The 18388-nt window shown below is 41.0% G+C and overlaps 1 protein-coding gene across 2 annotated transcripts in view; it reads right to left on the reverse strand.

The window, feature by feature from the left end:
- LOC110522089 (uncharacterized) overlaps nucleotides 1–18388 on the reverse strand; it is a 31690-nt gene that overhangs the window by 1459 nt on the left and 11843 nt on the right. For both annotated transcript variants that reach the window (XM_021600182.3, XM_090232441.1), the window contains 6 exons: nucleotides 15882–16048; nucleotides 15743–15804; nucleotides 11315–15656; nucleotides 10238–10788; nucleotides 7464–7683; nucleotides 6729–6939 (listed from right to left, as the gene is read on the reverse strand). In XM_021600182.3, the coding sequence (XP_021455857.3) occupies nucleotides 6729–6939; nucleotides 7464–7683; nucleotides 10238–10788; nucleotides 11315–15656; nucleotides 15743–15804; nucleotides 15882–16048 (5553 nt within the window). The remainder of the gene's footprint in view (nucleotides 1–6728; nucleotides 6940–7463; nucleotides 7684–10237; nucleotides 10789–11314; nucleotides 15657–15742; nucleotides 15805–15881; nucleotides 16049–18388) is intronic.

The following is an 18388-nucleotide window of genomic DNA, read 5'->3' on the forward strand; positions in this document are numbered from 1 at the left end:
AAGCGCAACAAGGTTTTTCTGTAAAGAATATGTATTAGTCAGGAGCTTCTAGTGTACATTATAAAGACCTGTGAGATGGAAGGACACCAAGTTAAATATGGTGCAGTATCCTCTTCGCGAAAACAAAGTACTTGACCTTCACGTTGCTTATAGACCAATCATTTTCAAATATATCCTGATTGTAGGCCTAAATTGCTGTTCAATAGCAAACGTCTTTGAGAAAATAATACATTCCATAATGTATACATTTAATTTCAATTTGGCTTTAGACCCAACCATTCTACAACTACAGCATTAGTGAAACATACTGATGATGTACCTTTTTCATCTGACCAAGGCAAACTAACGGGTGCCATTTAAAAATAAATGAAAAAGCATTTGATTTATTTCAATATTCTATCTTAAAATAATAAATATTTGGTTTCACAACAACAAATTTAAACTGGTTCCATGCGTATCTGTTTTCATAAGACACAAATCACAACTTCTTGGACTCACAACCTCAAGGCTCAGTATTCATCATTGAATTGCCTCATTTGTCAGAATACACATGTTCACACACATGCTAATACAGAGCTCCCTATACATCAGGTTAAAATATTTTGCAGATCCAAGCAACACTCCAAGATGATATTAACACTGGTTTTAAATCAAACAAAGTCCTATATGCTGTTTAGTACATGGCAGAGAATAAACTCCACATCAGGCAATTGGGTTACTATACAGATCTACTGTAAGAATTGTTTTATTGTAACCAGTTGTGTTACTATGGTGACTATCAAAACACTACCAAGACCTTACTTTACGAATTAGATGTCATTTATAACCATCTTTGCAGATTCATTCTTGGATGCCGTTATAAGACACATTGCACAATGTATGAATAACTAAATTGGCTGTTACTCCCAAACAGGAGATGACTGCATTGGTACCAATTTCTTTTTTAAGTGTATCAACTTACAATTCCTTGTATATATTAAGGAACACCTAACTTCACAAGACTCGCACTACTCCTTTCGGCAACAGCAGCAATTCCACATTCCAAGGGTACATCACGAAGTTGGAGTAAGATCTTCCAGATACAAAGGCCCAAATGACTGGAATAATTTACCTATAGAAGTCAAGGCATTAAAATGAGTGAATTTAAGAAAGCTCTTTTTCAAATGTTAACCGTTAGTTTTTAACTAATAGAAACATCTCCATGAAGATATTTGTAAATATGTATGCTGTTGAAGTCGAAAGTTTACATATACCTTAGCCAAATACATTTAACATTTCACAATTCCCGACATTTAATCCTAGGTCAGTTAGGATCACCACTATATTTTAAGATTGTGAAATGTCAGGATAATAGTAGAGTGAATATTTCAACTTGAATTTCTTTCATCACATTCCCAGTGGGTGAGAAGTTTACATACACCTAATTAGTATTTGGTAGCATTGCCTTTAAATAGTTGAACTAGAGTCAAATGTTTCAGGTAGCCTTCCACAAGCTTCCCACAACAAGTTGGGTGAATTTTGTCCCATTCCTCCTGACAGAGCTGGTGTAACTGAATCAGGTTTGTAGGCCTTGCTCACACACGCTTTTTCAGTTCTGCCCACAAATCTTCTATAGGATTGAGGTCAGGGCTTTGTGATGGCCACTCCAATACCTTGACTTTGGAAGTATGCTTGGGGTCATTGTCCATTTGGAAGACCCATTTGCGACCAAGCTTTAACTTCTTGACTGATGTCTTGACATGTTGCTTCAATATATCCACATAATTTTCCTTCCTCATAAAGCCATCTATTTTGTGAAGTGCACCAGTCCCTCCTGCAGCAAAGCACCCCCACAACATAATGCTGCACCCCTGTGCTTCACGGTTGGGATGATGTTCTTTGGCTTGCAAGCCTCCCCCTTTTTCCTCCAAACATAACGAGGGTCATTATGGCCAAAAAGTATGATCTTTGTCCCCATGTGCAGTTGCAAACCGTAGTCTGGCTTTTTTATGGCGGTTTTGGAGCAGTGGCTTCTTCCTTGCTGAGCAGCCTTCCAGGTTATGTCGATATAGGACTCGTTTTACTGTGGATATAGATACTTTTGTACCTGTTTCCTCCAGCATCTTCACAAGGTCCTTTGCGGTTGTTCTGGGTTTGTTTTGCACTTTTCACACACAAGTACGTTTATCTCTAGGAGACAACGAGTCTCCTTCCTGAGCGGTATGATGGCTGTGTGGCCACATGGTGTTTATACTTGCGTACTATTGTTTGTACAGATGAACGTGGTACATTTAGGCATTTGGAAATTACTCCCAAGGATGAACCAGACTTGTGGATGTCTACAAATAAATTCTGATGTCTTGGCTGAATTCTTTTGATTTTCCCATGATGTCAAGCAAAGAGGCACCGAGTTTGAAGATGGCCTTGAAATTCATCCACAGGTACACCTCCAATTGACTCAAATGATGTCAATTAGTTTATCGGAAGCTTCTCAGGCCATGACACATTTTCTGGAATTTTCCAAGCTGTTTAAAGGCAGTCAACAGTGCATGTAAACTTCTGACCCACTGGAATTGTGATAAAGTGAAATAATCTGTCTGTAAACAATTGTTGGAAAATTATTGTCATGCACAAAGTAGAAGTCCTAACCGACTTGCCAAAACTAGTTTGTTAACAAGAAATGTATGGAGTGGTTGAAAAATGAGTTTTAATGACGCCAACCTAAGTGTATGTAAACTTACGACTTCAACTGTATATTATAGGTAATTGTTTTATTCGTAGTTGTAGCAGTAGTTTTTATTAGTTGTAGGGTAACACTATACTTGACATCTAGCATCATAACACATTATGACATGGTCATAACCATGTCATAAAGACATAACAGCTGACAACTTGTCTTAACCTGTCATAATATGGTCATAACACTGTCATGGCCCATATATTTAGACATTGTGATATTGCGTTATTTTTATGGCTGGTTATGACACCTACATAAGTTTCAAAACCCACATTTTATTCAAATGCTTTTTTTTCCTGCCAAGAAGTTTCCTTTCATTTGAAAGTTTGTTAACTCATTTTTTGTTGTTGTAATGAGTTCTTTAAAGTCATGTTTTTTTTTCATATTTTAAATAACTTGTAGAAAATACACTTTATGACACTGTCATGACGCATAATGACCATCCTGTCACTTTACTTGGATTAAGAAAATGACCTTTATGGCACTGTCAGGAAGCCTTATAGCCATCCTGTGTCACTTAGACTGAGAAAAATGCACTTCATGACACTCATGAAGCATTACGACCATCATAATTATAAAAGAGGGTGTGTTGTCCTGCTCCTGCAATATGATTTCATATTCATCTCAGTCATCAGCATCAGAGCATTGGGGTAGGTGCATCTCTGACATTAATGTGTGTGCAATTACAATGATTACTTAATATGGTCAATTTCAGAAAATGATATATAGAAAAATACTGTGGACAAGTAGGCTATGGTGTAATAAAATGTTTTGCTTTGTAGTGGTAGGTTTTTTTTGGGCACTCTTATGTTGTCATAATCAGCCATAAAATAACACTATATAGTACCAGTCAAAAGTTTGGTCACATCTACTCATTCCAGTGAAAACATTTTTATTTGACTTTTCTACATTGTGGAATAATAGTGAAGACATCAAAATGATTGAATAAATATGGAATTGTGCAGTAAAAACATTTGTTAAACAAATCTAAATATTTTATATTATATTTATATAAGTAGCCACCCTTTGCCTTGACAGCATTTCTACACATCTTGGCATTCTCTCAACCAGCTTCATGAGAAATCACCTGGAATGCATATCAATTAACAGGTGTGCCTTGTAAAAGTTTAATGCGTTTGAGCCAATCAGTTGTGTTGTGACAAGGGAGGGGGAGCTGTACAGAAGATAGTCCATATTAGGGCAAGAACAGCTCAAATAAGCAAAGGGAAACAACAGTCCATCATTACTTTAAGACATGGTCAGTCAACTGTGAAAGTTTCTTCAAGTGCAGTCGCAAAAAAACATACATCGCTATGATGAAACTGGCTCTCATGAGGACCGCCACAGGAAAGGAAGACCCAGAGTTACCTTTTCTGCAGAGGATAAGTTCATTAGAGTTATCAGCCTCAAATGGCAGCCCAAATAAATTAGTTCAAGTAACAGACCCATCAACATCAACTGTTGAGAGGAGACTGAATCAGGCCTTCGTGGTCGAATTGCTGCAACGAAACCACTTCTAAAGGACATCAGTAAGAGGAAGAGATTTGCTTGGGCTGAGAAACACGAGCAATGAACAATAGACCGGTGTAAATCTGTTCTTTTGGTCTTGTGTCCAAATTTGAGATTTTTGGTTCCAACCGCCGTGTCTTTGTGAGACACGGAGTAGGTGAACGGATGATCTCCGCATTTGTGGTTCCTACCGTGAAGCCATGGAGGAGGTGTGATGGTGTGGGGGTGCTTTGCTGGTGACACTGTCAGTGATTTATTTAGATTTCAAGGCACACTTAACCAGCATGGCTACCACAGCATTCTGCAGTGATACACCATCCCACCATCCCATCTGGTTAGGGCTTAGTGGGACTATCATTTGTTTTTCAACAAGACAATGACCCAAAATGCACCTCCAGCCTGTGTAAGGGCTATTTGACGAAGGAGAAGTGTGATGAAGTGCTGTGTCAGATGACCTGGCCTCCACAATCACCCGACCGCAACCCGTTTGGGATGAGACGGACCTCAAAGTAAAGGAAAAGCAGCCAACAAGTGCTCAGCGTATGTGGGAACTCCATCGAGACAGTTGGAAAAGCATTGCTTATGAAGCTGGTTGCGAGAATGCCAAGAGTGTGCAAAGCTGTCATCAAGGCAAAGAGTGGCTACTTTGAAGATTCTCAAATTTAAAATTGATTTTGATTTTGTTTAACACTTTTTTGGTTACTACATGATTCCATATGTGTCATTTCATAGTTTTGATGTCTTCACTATTATTCTACAATGTAGAAAATCGGTAAAATAAATAAACACCCTTGAATGAGTAGTTGTGTCCAAACATTCAAATTGTACTATATGTCACAATAGGTCTAAATATGTGTCATGATCATATGACAGGTTATGTCAACTGTTATGACTGTTATGACGCTGGATGTCAAGTAAAGTGTTACCTTATTTGGGGGGGGACACACTCTTGAAAACGAGCTGCTGCATCTCAAGAAATTCAAAATGTCTAAATAAAATGGTTTCATAGAATAGATCTGCTGAGACAAAATTGCTCTTTATCTTTGACCGGAGAAATCTTAAACTAGTTACAATAAGATTACAGGAAAGCTAAATAACGTATTAACCTTTTAGATGTTCTAAGACTTGATATTGTTGACTGTCTGTGGTGCTGTCTGGTCTAGGAGCTAGATTAGTACTATATACGGAATAGGTTGCCATTTTGGATGTACACTGTGTTAATGGGAGATGGCAAATCTAGGTCTGTGTGGGTGGGTTGACTGGTTCCTTGTAGGGTTGAAGCCCTCAAATCCCCAGACAAGCAGAAAAGCTGCTCTCACATGGAACTAACTGGATCAGAGGGGGAACTAAAGCCACTGACACTTTAACCTTTGCTTGAACACGACTTTGTCACTGTAAGTACTTTATCGCTGTTTTTACATATACTGTGTCGAGGGATTAGTTAAGTGGTAGCATAGTTAGTGAAGGATATTTGGACGTTTCTGATTCTTGTCGTATGGGCTTTACTGAAGAATAAACATTAAAAAGTTGCCCCCATACAGAAATACATCTTTAAGCATATACCAGTAAAGACATAATGATTAGCTTTGAATGTGTATGTTAAATAAGAACCAAGATTTGAGTGGTGGTGACTTTAAAGATTTAATCCCCAAAAATAAAACCTTTTTTCCAGAAGGTGAGTATGTTTAATCGGGTCTAAACAAAATGATATTAAGGGAAAAAATGATTATACAGAAATGTTTTCTGTAGGTTCCAGTGTCAGCATGATGCTGTCTGGATGACTGCGAGCTGTGAGCTTATAGCGCCAAGATAACGTCACTGAAGTCCACTAGTATTAAGACTACAGTACCAGTGCTGCTCTCAAAGCAAAATGTATGTTATCTCTAACCAGAGTGTATGTGTATATGTGTGTGTATATATATATATATATATATAGCAAGTGTAGAAGTAAAAACACATATAGTACAGCTAAGTACATGTACCATACAAATCCGCACAGTGAAGAAAATAATTTTGCTCACGCCAAAGTCACTGTCTCTCTGGTCCGTCTACATTGTGTGTACATGAATGACATGAGAGCTATCACGGCATAAACAAAGGACAGGAAGCCCACAAAGCAGCTCATGAAAAGGAAGGGGTCTACTGGCACAGCCACCAGCTCAGTGCAGCGCTCCCCGTTAAAGTGCCAGACTTTACCTATTGGGCATCTAAAGCAGTGAAAGACACTTGGTTAGAGCACATAATGTACAGTTCATGAAGAGTATGTGTAGTGTTGACTGTGGTATTACATTGTCACGTTGTGTTGCTTCCCTCGCAACACTTTAAGTAAACAACATAAACAAGTAGAACAACGTAACAGGTGAGAGAAACAAGTGATGACAATGGATATTATGAATATTAGGTAGCAGTAAAAATGTACGGTTTAATACAAATCTTGGTACACGTATAGAAACCTACTGCAATGCCTCCCATATGTTCAGATAGTTGAAGTATTCTAAGGTACCTGCAAGTGGCTCCATGCCTTGGTACTATCTCACAACGGCCCCCGTTCTGGCAGTAGTCAGGCTGCAGGACACAGATACTCTGACAGGGCAGGCCGTCCATAGCCATGTACCCCGGGTCACAGAGACATTCGGCCTCCCGTGACCACCGATTCACCACACAGTGAGAGAAGTCGTTGCACGCCAAGAACTTACAGGGATCTGCTTGATCAGCTGTTCAAAAAAAATGAGGAAGGGGGAAATGGTAGGATCAGTTTCCATGAAATACCAAAGTATCTGTGTCTTCTCCCCTTTTTCTTCTCAGGGAGGTAGTCAAAAGAGTTCAATGTTTAATGAGGTTTTCCCTCTGTTTTTGTCAGAATCTAATTTGAAGGTTTAGCACTTTAGTTATTGAAAAGTCTAGCAATGATGGCCCATTGCATTCGATAGATTTTAGACTCTCGACAATTTATGGTCTGCGATAAAAGTGCTTTATTCTTTCAAGCTGTAAAAGTCTCCATGCAAAATGTTCTCATTCATTCGACTGTTACTACAGTATATTTGTTATGTTCTGTAAACATCTTGAAATGAGTGCAACTGCAGTGAAACATGGTCTGTCTGAAATGGCACACTATTCTTATGCATCGCACTACTTTTGACCAGGGCCCTACCTATGGGCCCTGCCTATGGGCAAAAGTAGTGCACTATATATGGAATAGGGTGCCATTTGGGACACAACCCCGGGCCTCGTCTCGTACCAGGCTCTATGTCCAGAGAGTGACTGTCAATCTCAATGTTGAGTCTCATGGCTGCAGCGTTGCAGAAGTCTTCCAGGACACAGTGGACGGCCCGGGTCACGTTGTATGGCACTGACTTGGTGAACTTCATCTTGCTGTTGACCACAATGCTGCCATTCCTGAAGTTAAGAATCTCTAGCTTCTTGAATCCTGTTAGATTGGACTGCAGGTACGGCAGCAGCTGAACAGAAACAGAAGAGAAAAGCCACAAGTGACTAAAGCGTTGAGGACAAATTATTTTCAATTGACATTTAAATGTGTTTAACTTTTTTCTCTTAGGCATAGAAAGAGATTATTGGCCTTCACTGACTTGAACGACTTTCTCATAGCAGTGACATTTAATCACTATCCGTAATAACCATGTGGTAGTTCAAAGAGTTCTACCCGCTACTCCCCATGTTTTTATACACGATTGAAGTGTAACAAAGCCCTTTTACTAAAAATCCTCTACTTGTGTGTGGCAGGGTCCCATTATTCAAAGCCATGAAGTGATAATACCAGGTCTGAGGTCTAACCAGGTCTAAGCCAGGTCTAACCAAGTCTAAGCCAGGTCTAAGCCAGCGCCTTCCCTCTGAGTTAAATAAACCATTTAAAAGGATGTAATTCCTCGGCTCCTGAGCATAGATCAGACAAGTCCGGGGGGCAAAAAAAACTTTGCCTTCAGTGATTTCTTTCAATTGGAAATATTGAATGTAGAACCGTTACTGGCAGGCAGCACATTGAATAGTTTTTGATCTTTGGAGGAAAACTTAGGACAGCTTTGATGCTGGTTGAGATCTCGGAGCTTGGCAGTTCATCAGACTTTTGTTGTCAGCACAGCAATCTTCCTTATAGTTTTTCTCACTCCTTGGTTTTGTCAAAGGGATTCAAAGCTACCATTTTAGACAAACAGAGAGCATGACCCACTCTGCAATTATATGTTAATTATGCACAAATTGTGAGTGAAGTGCCATATCTTTCGAAAATACATATCCTCAAGAGTTGAAACACCTTAAAGGTTGCCTAGTTAAGGCTCTACGGGTCCAGTATAGAATAGATCTGATCAGGCTCTATGGAGCATTTGGTGTTGAAGTATCATGTTATTATGACGCAGCTGGTCATAATGGCTCTATCATTCATTTATCCACATACAGAACGTGCATATGTTTACAATGAGCCGTCCATTTCAAATCCATTAACTTCTCAGAGAGTCTGGCCCTTCAATTTACAAATAGCGTTATTTTTTAAGCCTGAAATTAGCCCAAACAAACTATTCAATTGGAGTCTGTACATGTGGAGAGGCTGAGGGGTTACCAGCACGCTTTTAGTGATGAAGCTATGGGGTCAATGACAGCAACAACAAAAAAATGGTTTGACATATGAAATATTTAATCTCCCTCTCTCTCTCCTTCTCTCTCTCCCACATCTTGTCACGTCAAAAGGAACCAGACCAGTGTCTACGTGCTCGGTTGTCAACATGGCAGCCCTCATCTTCTACAACTTATTTAACTGTAAGCTGAGTCATTGCACTGTATACCGAGGGGAACGGTGCAGTTGTTTCAGCGTGAAAGCGAGACATGTTATTCGACTTATGTGCATAAGTAAATCTAATCGATGTAAATATCTGTTGATGATACAACCAATCATTAAAGGCAGCTAATAGAGTATTCCTATCTAACATGTCAAGTTCAAGAGAAAGGTGAAGACAGGTTAGCTATGCATATACTTTCACAAACAATATACCCATCAGCTGCATCATTTCAATGTATCTTATTCTGAAAGCTAAATCTGCTATCTTTATGACTCGTTGCTAAATTCGCTCAACGTTAAAGCAGGCACGTCAGTTTAGTCCGGGGAAAAAGGAGTCATGCGAAACGCAGGCCTTAAAAATATGGACGTCACTCTTAAATAGACGTCACTCCAAAAATGAACAAAGCTGAATTGATGCATTTGCTAAAAAAAAAAAAGAAAAAGGCACTGCATCGCAGTGTTGTGGCGTCACTACAGCCTGGAGTTCGATCCCAGGCTGTCATTACCGTCCGGTAAAAAACATACTCTGATCTTGTATATTATTTAGGGTTAGGAAAATATTCATGAGTAATAATAAAAAAGAGTTCTGGAGAACCTTTACAGACTAAATATCTTGGTGAATCAAAAATACAGAGGTTCGATTCATCCTGAAAGTTGACATTTTCAATTGTTTAATCCGTTAAATATTGGGAGGTGAGAAACGAGTACAACAGGGGTGAAACGGTAGTACTATAAATCTACCTTAATAATCCTCACTAATCACGGAACTGTGATGACAACCGTTCAATCTCCAGGTTTAAACTGCTACGTATGGTCTGTGTTCAGTAAGGATTCAAATAGGCCACATGTCCCAAATTATTGCACAGCTTGTAATACGTTAGCCTAATTGGCAAGCGATCCTCAGGAACAACCACACAAAGGTGACCGAGGAAAGATATGCTACCGATAGTGGGTAATATTTAACACAATACAAATTGTCAAATTTTGCAAATCATAAATCAACTGAGTAGGTTTGGTGTTATAATGTCATTTGCTAATGGCTACAGAAGCCTATAGCTTGGGTCTCCAAATGTCATCCCTGCAAGGTTAAAAGGCCAGTATTTCATAAATGTCCCTGTGGAAAAGGTGATATGTTGATATGTTACAGTTTGCCTCCGTACTGTACGACTGGTTTCACATTTGTCTCGGAATTCCCCCCTTTATGAACATATTTCATTCTCACTCACCAGTTCCAAAAAGGTGTTCTCCAGGGATCTGTATTCTGAAGAGCTCTTGTTGAAGAGGTCATCTGAGAACCTCATGTTAGTAACCCGTAGACTGAAGAACACCACCAGCTCCCTGCCTTTACTCGCCGTGGTCATGGAGGGAGTGGTCAGGTATCTCAGTGGTGGAGAAGCTGTGGTCTCGACGGGGTGCTGCTCAGGAGACAATGAGTATCCACTGGCCTCTGGAAGGTTAATGGGCTCTGTGCTTACCAGGTCCATTTGATCAAGTTCGTCTGCAAGGTCTTGCACACGCTCGTCCTCAGGTTCTGAGTCCTCTACGACTTCCTCTTTAGCCTCTTCATCGATAACAACCACCTCCGGCTCCTCAGTATCCTCCACCATCAGCTCTAATTCTGAAGGTGACTCTGTTACATCTACCACAGGCACAGTGTCAGATTCTGCAGGGGGTGTTGACGTAGAGTCAGGGATGGGTTCTGCTATCATTGCTATCTTCTCTTCACTCTCCTCTGGCAGTGGAGCCACTTCCACTTCACTGACCTCTGCTGTGTCATCTTTGTAATAGAAGGGGATATTTCAATAAGTCACTAACCATCACAAGTGTGTTTTACCCATACTGCAAATGCCTGCCAACTGTCCAATACATAATACATTATCCTGCTTTATACTGAATGTGGAGCTTCATTCCCTATATGACTGCTGGAATGAAACCGTTCCAGGCGAGCCATTCATTTCTGCCGGGGCCTTGCAGTGAATAATATTTGTCTGATTTATTCTATAAAAATCAATCAGCATCATTTGATAAAGTATCTCTCAGCGGTATAAGCATTGGTAATGAATGAATTGTCAAAAGCCTTGTGTTTACTGCATACAAAATGATAAACACGACAAAAGATTAATCAGCAGGCAGCACAGCATTCAGCCCAAATATAGACCATTAATACATCTCCTCCCTGGGCCGGCCTGTAATTATTAGTTGTGATGCAGCAACAAAATTCATTGTTGAAAATGTTGAATTATATATGACTGTTATCTGTTCTTTACTGGTCAAAAACAGCCTTTGTAACCTACATTACTCACCTGTTTCTTCCACATTATCAACAGCTTCCTCAGGATAGCTGTCCTCATACCCGTGGTATTCAGGCAATAGTTCCTCCATGTCCTCCTCAGTTGACTGGTCTTCTATTGGGACAATATTGTCCTCTTCAACAGGATCAGGTATCCAGGTTTCCTCTCCAAATAGAGTGTCCTCTAAAGAATCCACAGGTTGGATGATTTTAATTTCTTCAGCTGGTGGCTCACTAATATTTTCCTCAAGCTGTGTTTCCTCAACTACCCCTTCCTCAGGTTCTGGATCTTCAACTTCCTCTTCCTCAGGTTCCGGTCCTTCAACTTCCTCTTCTTTAGTCATTGGTTCTTCTACTTCCTCTTCCTCAGGTTCCGAGACCTCAACTACCTCTTCCTCGGGTCCTGGGTCTTCAACTTCCTCTTCCTCAGGCTCCGGTTCTTGAACTTCCTCTTCCTCAGGCATTGGTTCTTCAACTTCCTCTTCTTCAGGTTCCAAGACCTCAACTACCTCTTCCTCAGGTTCTGTTTCCTCAATGACCTCTTCCTCATATTCTGGTTCTTCAACTACCTCATCCTCTGGTTCTGGTTCCTCAACTACCTCTTCTTCAGGCTTTGGTTCCTCAACTACCTCTTCCTCAGGCTCTGGTTCCTCAACTACCTCTTCCTCATATTCTGGTTCTTCAACTACCTCATCCTCTGGTTCTGGTTCATCAACTACCTCTTCTTCAGGCTTTGGTTCCTCAACTACCTCTTCCTCAGGCTCTGGTTCCTCAACTACCTCTTCCTCAGGTTCTAGTTCCTCAACTACCTCTTCCGCGGGTTCTAGGTCCTCAACTACCACTTCATTAGGTTCTAATTCCTCAACTACCGCTTTCTCAGGTTCTAGTTCCTCAACTACCGCTTCCTCAGGTTCTGGTTCCTCAACTACCTCTTCCTCATATTCTGGTTCTTCAACTACCTCATCTTCTGGTTCTAGTTCCTCAACTACCGCTTCCTCAGGTTCCAATTCCTCAACAACCTCTTCCTCAGATTCTAGTTCCTCAACTACCGCTTCCTCAGGCTCCGGTTCCTCAACCATGTCTTCCTCAGACTCTGATTCCTCAATTACCTCTTCCTCATATGCTGGTTCTTCAACAACCTCAACCTCTGGTTCATCAACTACCTTTTCCTCATGTTCCAAGACCTCAATTACCTCTTCCTCGGTTTCTGGTTCTTCAACTACCTCTTCCTCAGGTTCTGGTTCCTCAACCACTGCTTCCTCTGGTTTCTCAACAACCATTTCCTTAGGTTCTGAGACCTCAACTACCTCATCCTCTGGGTCTGGTTCCTCAACTACCTCTACCTCAGGCTCTGGTTCCTCAACTACCTCTTCCTCAGGTTTGAGTTCCTCAACTACCTCTTCCGCGGGTTCTAGGTCCTCAACTACCACTTCCTTAGGTTCTAATTCCTCAACTATCACTTTCTCAGGTTCTAGTTCCTCAACTACCGCTTCCTCGGGTTCTAGTTCCTCAACAACCTCTTCCTCAGGTTCTAGTTCCTCAACTACCGCTTCCTCAGGCTCCGGTTCCTCAACCATGTCTTCCTCAGGCTCTGATTCCTCAATTACCTCTTCCTCATATGCTGGTTCTTCAACAACCTCAACCTCTGGTTCATCAACTACCTTTTCCTCATGTTCCAAGACCTCAATGACCTCTTCCTCAGTTTCTGGTTCCTCAACCACTGCTTCCTCTGGTTTCTCAACAACCATTTCCTTAGGTTCTGAGACCTCAACTACCTCTTCCTCAGGCTCTGGTTCCTCAACAACCTCTTCCTCAGGTTCTAGTTCCTCAACTACCTCTTCCGCAGGTTCTAGTTCCTCAACTACCGGTTCCTCAACAACCTCCTCCTCAGGTTTTAGTTCGTCAACTATCTCTTCCTCAGGCTCTGGTTCCTCAACTATGTCTTCCTCAGGCTCTGATTTCTCAATTACCTCCTCCTCATGTTCTGGTTTTGCAACTACCTCATCATCTGGGTCTGGTTCCTCAACTACCTCTACCTCAGGCTCTAGTTCCTTAACTACCTCTTCATCAGGTTCTAGTTCCTCAACTACCTCTACCTCAGGCTCTAGTTCCTTAACTACCTCTTCATCAGGTTCTAGTTCCTCAACTACCTCTTCCTCGGGTTCTAGTTCCTCAACAACCGCTTCCTCAGGTTCTAGTTCCTCAACAACCGCTTCCTCAGATTCTAGTTCCTCAAATACCTCTTCTTCTGTTTTCTCAACTACTTTTTCCTCATTTTCCGAAACCTGAATTACATTTTCTTCAGGTTCTGGTTCTTCAACTACCTCTTCCTCAGGCTTTGGTTCCTCAACTACCGCTTCCTCAGGTTTTAGTTCCTCAACTACGTCTTCCTTAGGTTCCAAGAACTCAACTACCTCTTCCTTTGGTTCTTCAACTACCTCTTCATCAGGTTCTATTTCCTCAAGTACCTCTTTCTCAGGTTCCAAGACCTCAACTACCTCTTCCTCAGTTTGTAATTCCTCAAGTACCTCTTTCTCAGGTTCTGACAACTCAACTACCCCTTCCCCAGGTTCAAGTTCGTCAACTACTTCTTCCTCAGGTTCCAAGACCTCACCTACCTCTTCATCAGGTTCTGAGACCTCATCTACCTTTTCACCAGGTTCTAGTTCCTCAGCTACCTCTTCCTCAGGTTCCAAGTTCTCAACTACTTCTTCCTTAGGTTCCAAGACCTCAACTACAAAGACCTCATCTACCTCTACCGCAGGTTCTGGTTCCTCAACTGGTTCTTCACCTACCTCTTCCTCAAGTTCTGGTTCCTCAGTTACTTCTTCCTCAGGCTCTGGTCCCTCAAATGCCTCTTCCTCAGTTTCTGGTTCTGGTTCTACCTCTTTCTCAGGTTCCGAGACCTCAACTACCTCTTCCTCTGGTTCCTCAACTACCTCTTCCTCTGGTTCCTCAACAACCGCTTCCTCGGGTTCTAGTTCCTCAACTACCTCTTCCTCAGGTTCCAAGAGCTCAACTACCTCTTCCTCTGGTTCCTCAACCACCTCTTCCTCAGGTTCTGGTGCCTTAACTACCTCTTCTTCGGGTTCCGAGACCTCAACTGCCTCTTCCTCAGGTTCTGGTTCAACTAATTCTTCCTCAGGTTCCAAGACCTCAACTACCTTTTCTTCAGGTTCCGAGACCTCATTTACCTTTTCACCAGGTTCTGGTTCCTCAGCTACTTCTTCCTCAGGTTCCGAGTTCTCAACTACTTCTTCCTCAGGTTCCAAGACCTTAACTACCAAGACCTCATCTACGTCTGACTCAGGTTCTGGATCTTCAACTAAGTCTGCATTGGGCTCTGGTTCCTCAAATACCTCTTCCTCAGGTTCTGGTTCCACAACTACCTCTTTTTCAGGTTCCGAGATCTCAACTATCTCTTCCTCAGGTTCTAGTTCAACTACTTCTTCCTCAGGTTCCGAGTTCTCAACTACTTCTTCCTCAGGTTCCAAGATCTTAACTACCATGACCTCATCTACATCTGCCTCAGGTTCTGGATCTTCAACTACGTCTTCATTGGGCTCTGGTTCCACAACTATCGCTTTTTCAGGTTCCGAGATCCCAACTACCTCTTCCTCAGGTTCTGGTTCCTCAACGTCTTCCCCTTCAATCGGAATATGGATAATATCATCCTCAACTTCAAAGTCCTCTATTGCTTCAGTGGCAGGCTGATCTGTGATGGCTGAGAGAGTCGTCACATGTAATTCAGGGTTAGATACCTCTTCCTCAGTGGCAATGACTGTGGTAAGCTTAATCTGAGTGGTCGGAGTAGGCTCAGCCTCCTTCTCAACAACAGCCTCCTCCTCTGATATCAAGTTAGGAAGGAGTTTAGCTGGAGCATTAGTTTCTATATTTTTTATTTCATGGGCAGAGGTAATATCCAAATCCTCATGGGGCAAAACAGGGTACCCATTAGTAGGGACTAAATTACCAAAAGGTGGCTCAGGGTATTCCTCAGCAGGAGAGGTTGGGAAATAGTCTCTTACAAGCTCACCAGTTCCCTCATCAATGGCTTGAATGGTTTCAATCATGTGTGTGATAAATGGCACCTCTTCCTCTGGTTCAGTTGTTGCTTCAGATTCACTCTCCACTAATTCATCACTAGTGTCCTTGTAGATGTAGGGCACATCTCCCCTCTCTGGTGGTGCTGCTTCTTCTTGTTTTTCTGGAATATCTGTAGAGTCCAGGAAGGTGATGAGCGCATTTTCCTTTTCCACAGGGCCAAGTGGAACATCCAGACGAGGCTTCTCCATGGCAATCTCTGGCTCATCTGTGGATATGTCCAGATCGTTGTGGAAAGCTGGCTCAAACGACTGTTGATGAAACAGACAAAAAAAAGGCATGTTGATGCAAAGTATGGTATTTTACCATTAGTCTAGATTAATAAGCCAGTACTTACATCTTCAATCGTTTCCTCAACAGCTTCCTCAACTGGTGTTGTAGTTGGTGGAATCCCTTTTACTGTGGAAAGACGTACAACAACGATGCAAAACATGTATTTCACAAATATAACAACTTATTCACAGTGATTTGGCTACCTGGTTCAAAGTTTAATGACTGTAGATCCACTGGCAGAGAGGCCTCTTCACTCAAAGCCTTGGCCACCATTTCCCGCAGGTTGGGCACAGCTGACACTGGAGTCCCTGTGTCATCCTCTGAAATTGTCTGAAAGACCAGAGAATAGTGCACTGTCACTCCTCCAGGTCTGAAAAAGAAGAATATATTGTATGAGAGAAAATAAGAGTAGTTAGTGATTACTGTATTATACAGATCTATATACACTTTAAGCAATTAACTAAATCAACTAAAAACAAAGCAATCCCCTGGTAGGTTTAAGAATTGGAGAGTCAAGATACAAGATCAATTGAAAAGTAGTGTACTTGAAATGCAGAGCATGGAAATCAACCACTTTTTTCTTGCAGATTTGAATGACACTATCAAAAATTTAGCAATATTCAGCTCTGTCAATGCGGAAGCTGGAGGGTAAACATATTAGTTCAATGGGATTAATAGCAATGATACATCAATGTTGATACATCAATTTCTTTCCTTTTTGTTTTTGTGAACAGTGAAGATGCCAAGGTCGAATGAGTTGTGTAATCCTTTATCAGATTAGTGAAGCGGGCTCGAGCCACTAACTGGCATGGATATTATTGCATGTGACAGCACTGGCCACCACAGGGCCCGCAAATTAGGGAGGGAGCAACTCTGCAATTATTCTATTCACACAGGGCTTTGTATTGTACTACTTACATGCCTTCCATCCTAAGATGAAAAAGCCTATGAAAACCTTGTTAACCCAAAAGGGATACTTTGTGATTTTGGCAACGAGGCCCTCTATCTACTTCCCCAGAGTCAGATGAACTCGTGGATATAATTTTAATGTTTTCATGCAGTTTGAAGGAAGTAGCGCTTGAGAAATTGCTAACTAGCATTAGCTCAAGGACTGGAAATCTACTGGTATGCTACTAGCATGCTAGCAGATACCCATGGACTTCCAGTCAATGTGCTAATGCAGTACCTCTAACTTCCTTCATACTGGACACAGAGACATAAAAATGGTACCCACGAGTTCATCTGATTCTGGGGAAGTAGATAGAGGGCCTTGTTGCCAAAATCACAAAGTATAAATGAGCTACAGAAGGGGAGAAAAATGAGTCCCAGTTTCAGCTGACTTTGGTCGCCATTTCTCAACAATGTCCCTGGTTGATGTATTGACCCATCATGGCTGCAGTGCACAAACAGCCGAGTAATAGAGCTCGCCAGCTTGTAGTCCTAAAAACCAGAAATGATTTACCTCTGGTTCGTTCAGCCATTCCTAATGGGCAGAAAGAATAGAGTTTTGGAATAAATGCCAAAAATAAGGTCTGAGGTTAACACAGGCTTCTGAGATCTTATATGTTTTGTTCTACGAGATAACATCAGTCAGTTAACATGACCTTTATGAATTATGAAGCCTTAGTCTATTACTTTAAAAAAGTTCACAAATTCTTCAAAATTCACAAAAACTGATGTAAGCTGATGAAGATTATAGCATAGAACAAAACGTATATATGATCTCCTAAACTTATGTTTACCACAGACCTTATTTTCGGTCTTTATAAAAAAAAAACTATATTTTGACATAGGCTTTGTTGGTGAGTTGGTGCCTACAAAAAGACGCCATCACTCTCTATTAATCTCTATTGCCGAGTTGCTGTTTGTTTAGGGGAAAATCCATTTGAATTCAATCACTTTTTTAAAGCAGTCCTTTTTGATTTGAACGAAACCTTCCGTACATATTTGTGATTCGTAGAAGTGCTCAGAAAGTGACTTTTTGGACTTGAATGGCAAAACATTCAGGCGCTAAAGATGCTGAAAGTTGACCTATTTTGCATACCCCACCATAGCATGAGACATTCATGTCTTCATTACTGGACAATATAAATGGTTGAGGTTGACATCATTAGAAAGCTTACGAACAGGGTTGTTAAACCATTGTATTATTTATTGATTTAAAATAAGAATAATTTTGGATAATTCTTTTTTTCAAAATAATATATATGGGTGATTGGAAATTATGCAGACAGTTACATTGATAGAAGCCACAATCTATCTGCAATGTTAAAGCTGATATTATTTATTTCATATTCACATATGTTGTAGCTTAGACCCTATTTTACATCATCTGAGGTTTTTGTGTTGTGCCCGCCATCGGTTGAGACACAACATGCTTCTAATTACTTCTTTGTGGTTCTAATTACAACCACAAAGATGGCCCTTGGTCCACCCACCAAAAAAAATCGTGAGTTTATCCATTTTTAGATAATGTTTTTTATAAAAAGAAACTCAACCATAGGTTGAAGATGTGACGAAGACATGGACGTCTCGTGGTATGGTGGGGTATGAAAAAGGGGTCACCTTTGAGCACCTTTATCTCCTGAATGTTTTGGCATTCGGGTCCAAAAAGTCACTTTCTGACCACTTCTTCCATGGACAAACATGTACAGAAAGTTTTGGTTTAAATCAAAAGGGATGCTGTCAAAAAGTGATTGAATTGAAATGG

The sequence above is a fragment of the Oncorhynchus mykiss genome, chromosome 4 (genome assembly GCF_057628025.1).
Source record: "Oncorhynchus mykiss isolate SJ-2025 chromosome 4, ASM5762802v1, whole genome shotgun sequence".
NCBI lineage: Eukaryota > Metazoa > Chordata > Actinopteri > Salmoniformes > Salmonidae > Oncorhynchus > Oncorhynchus mykiss.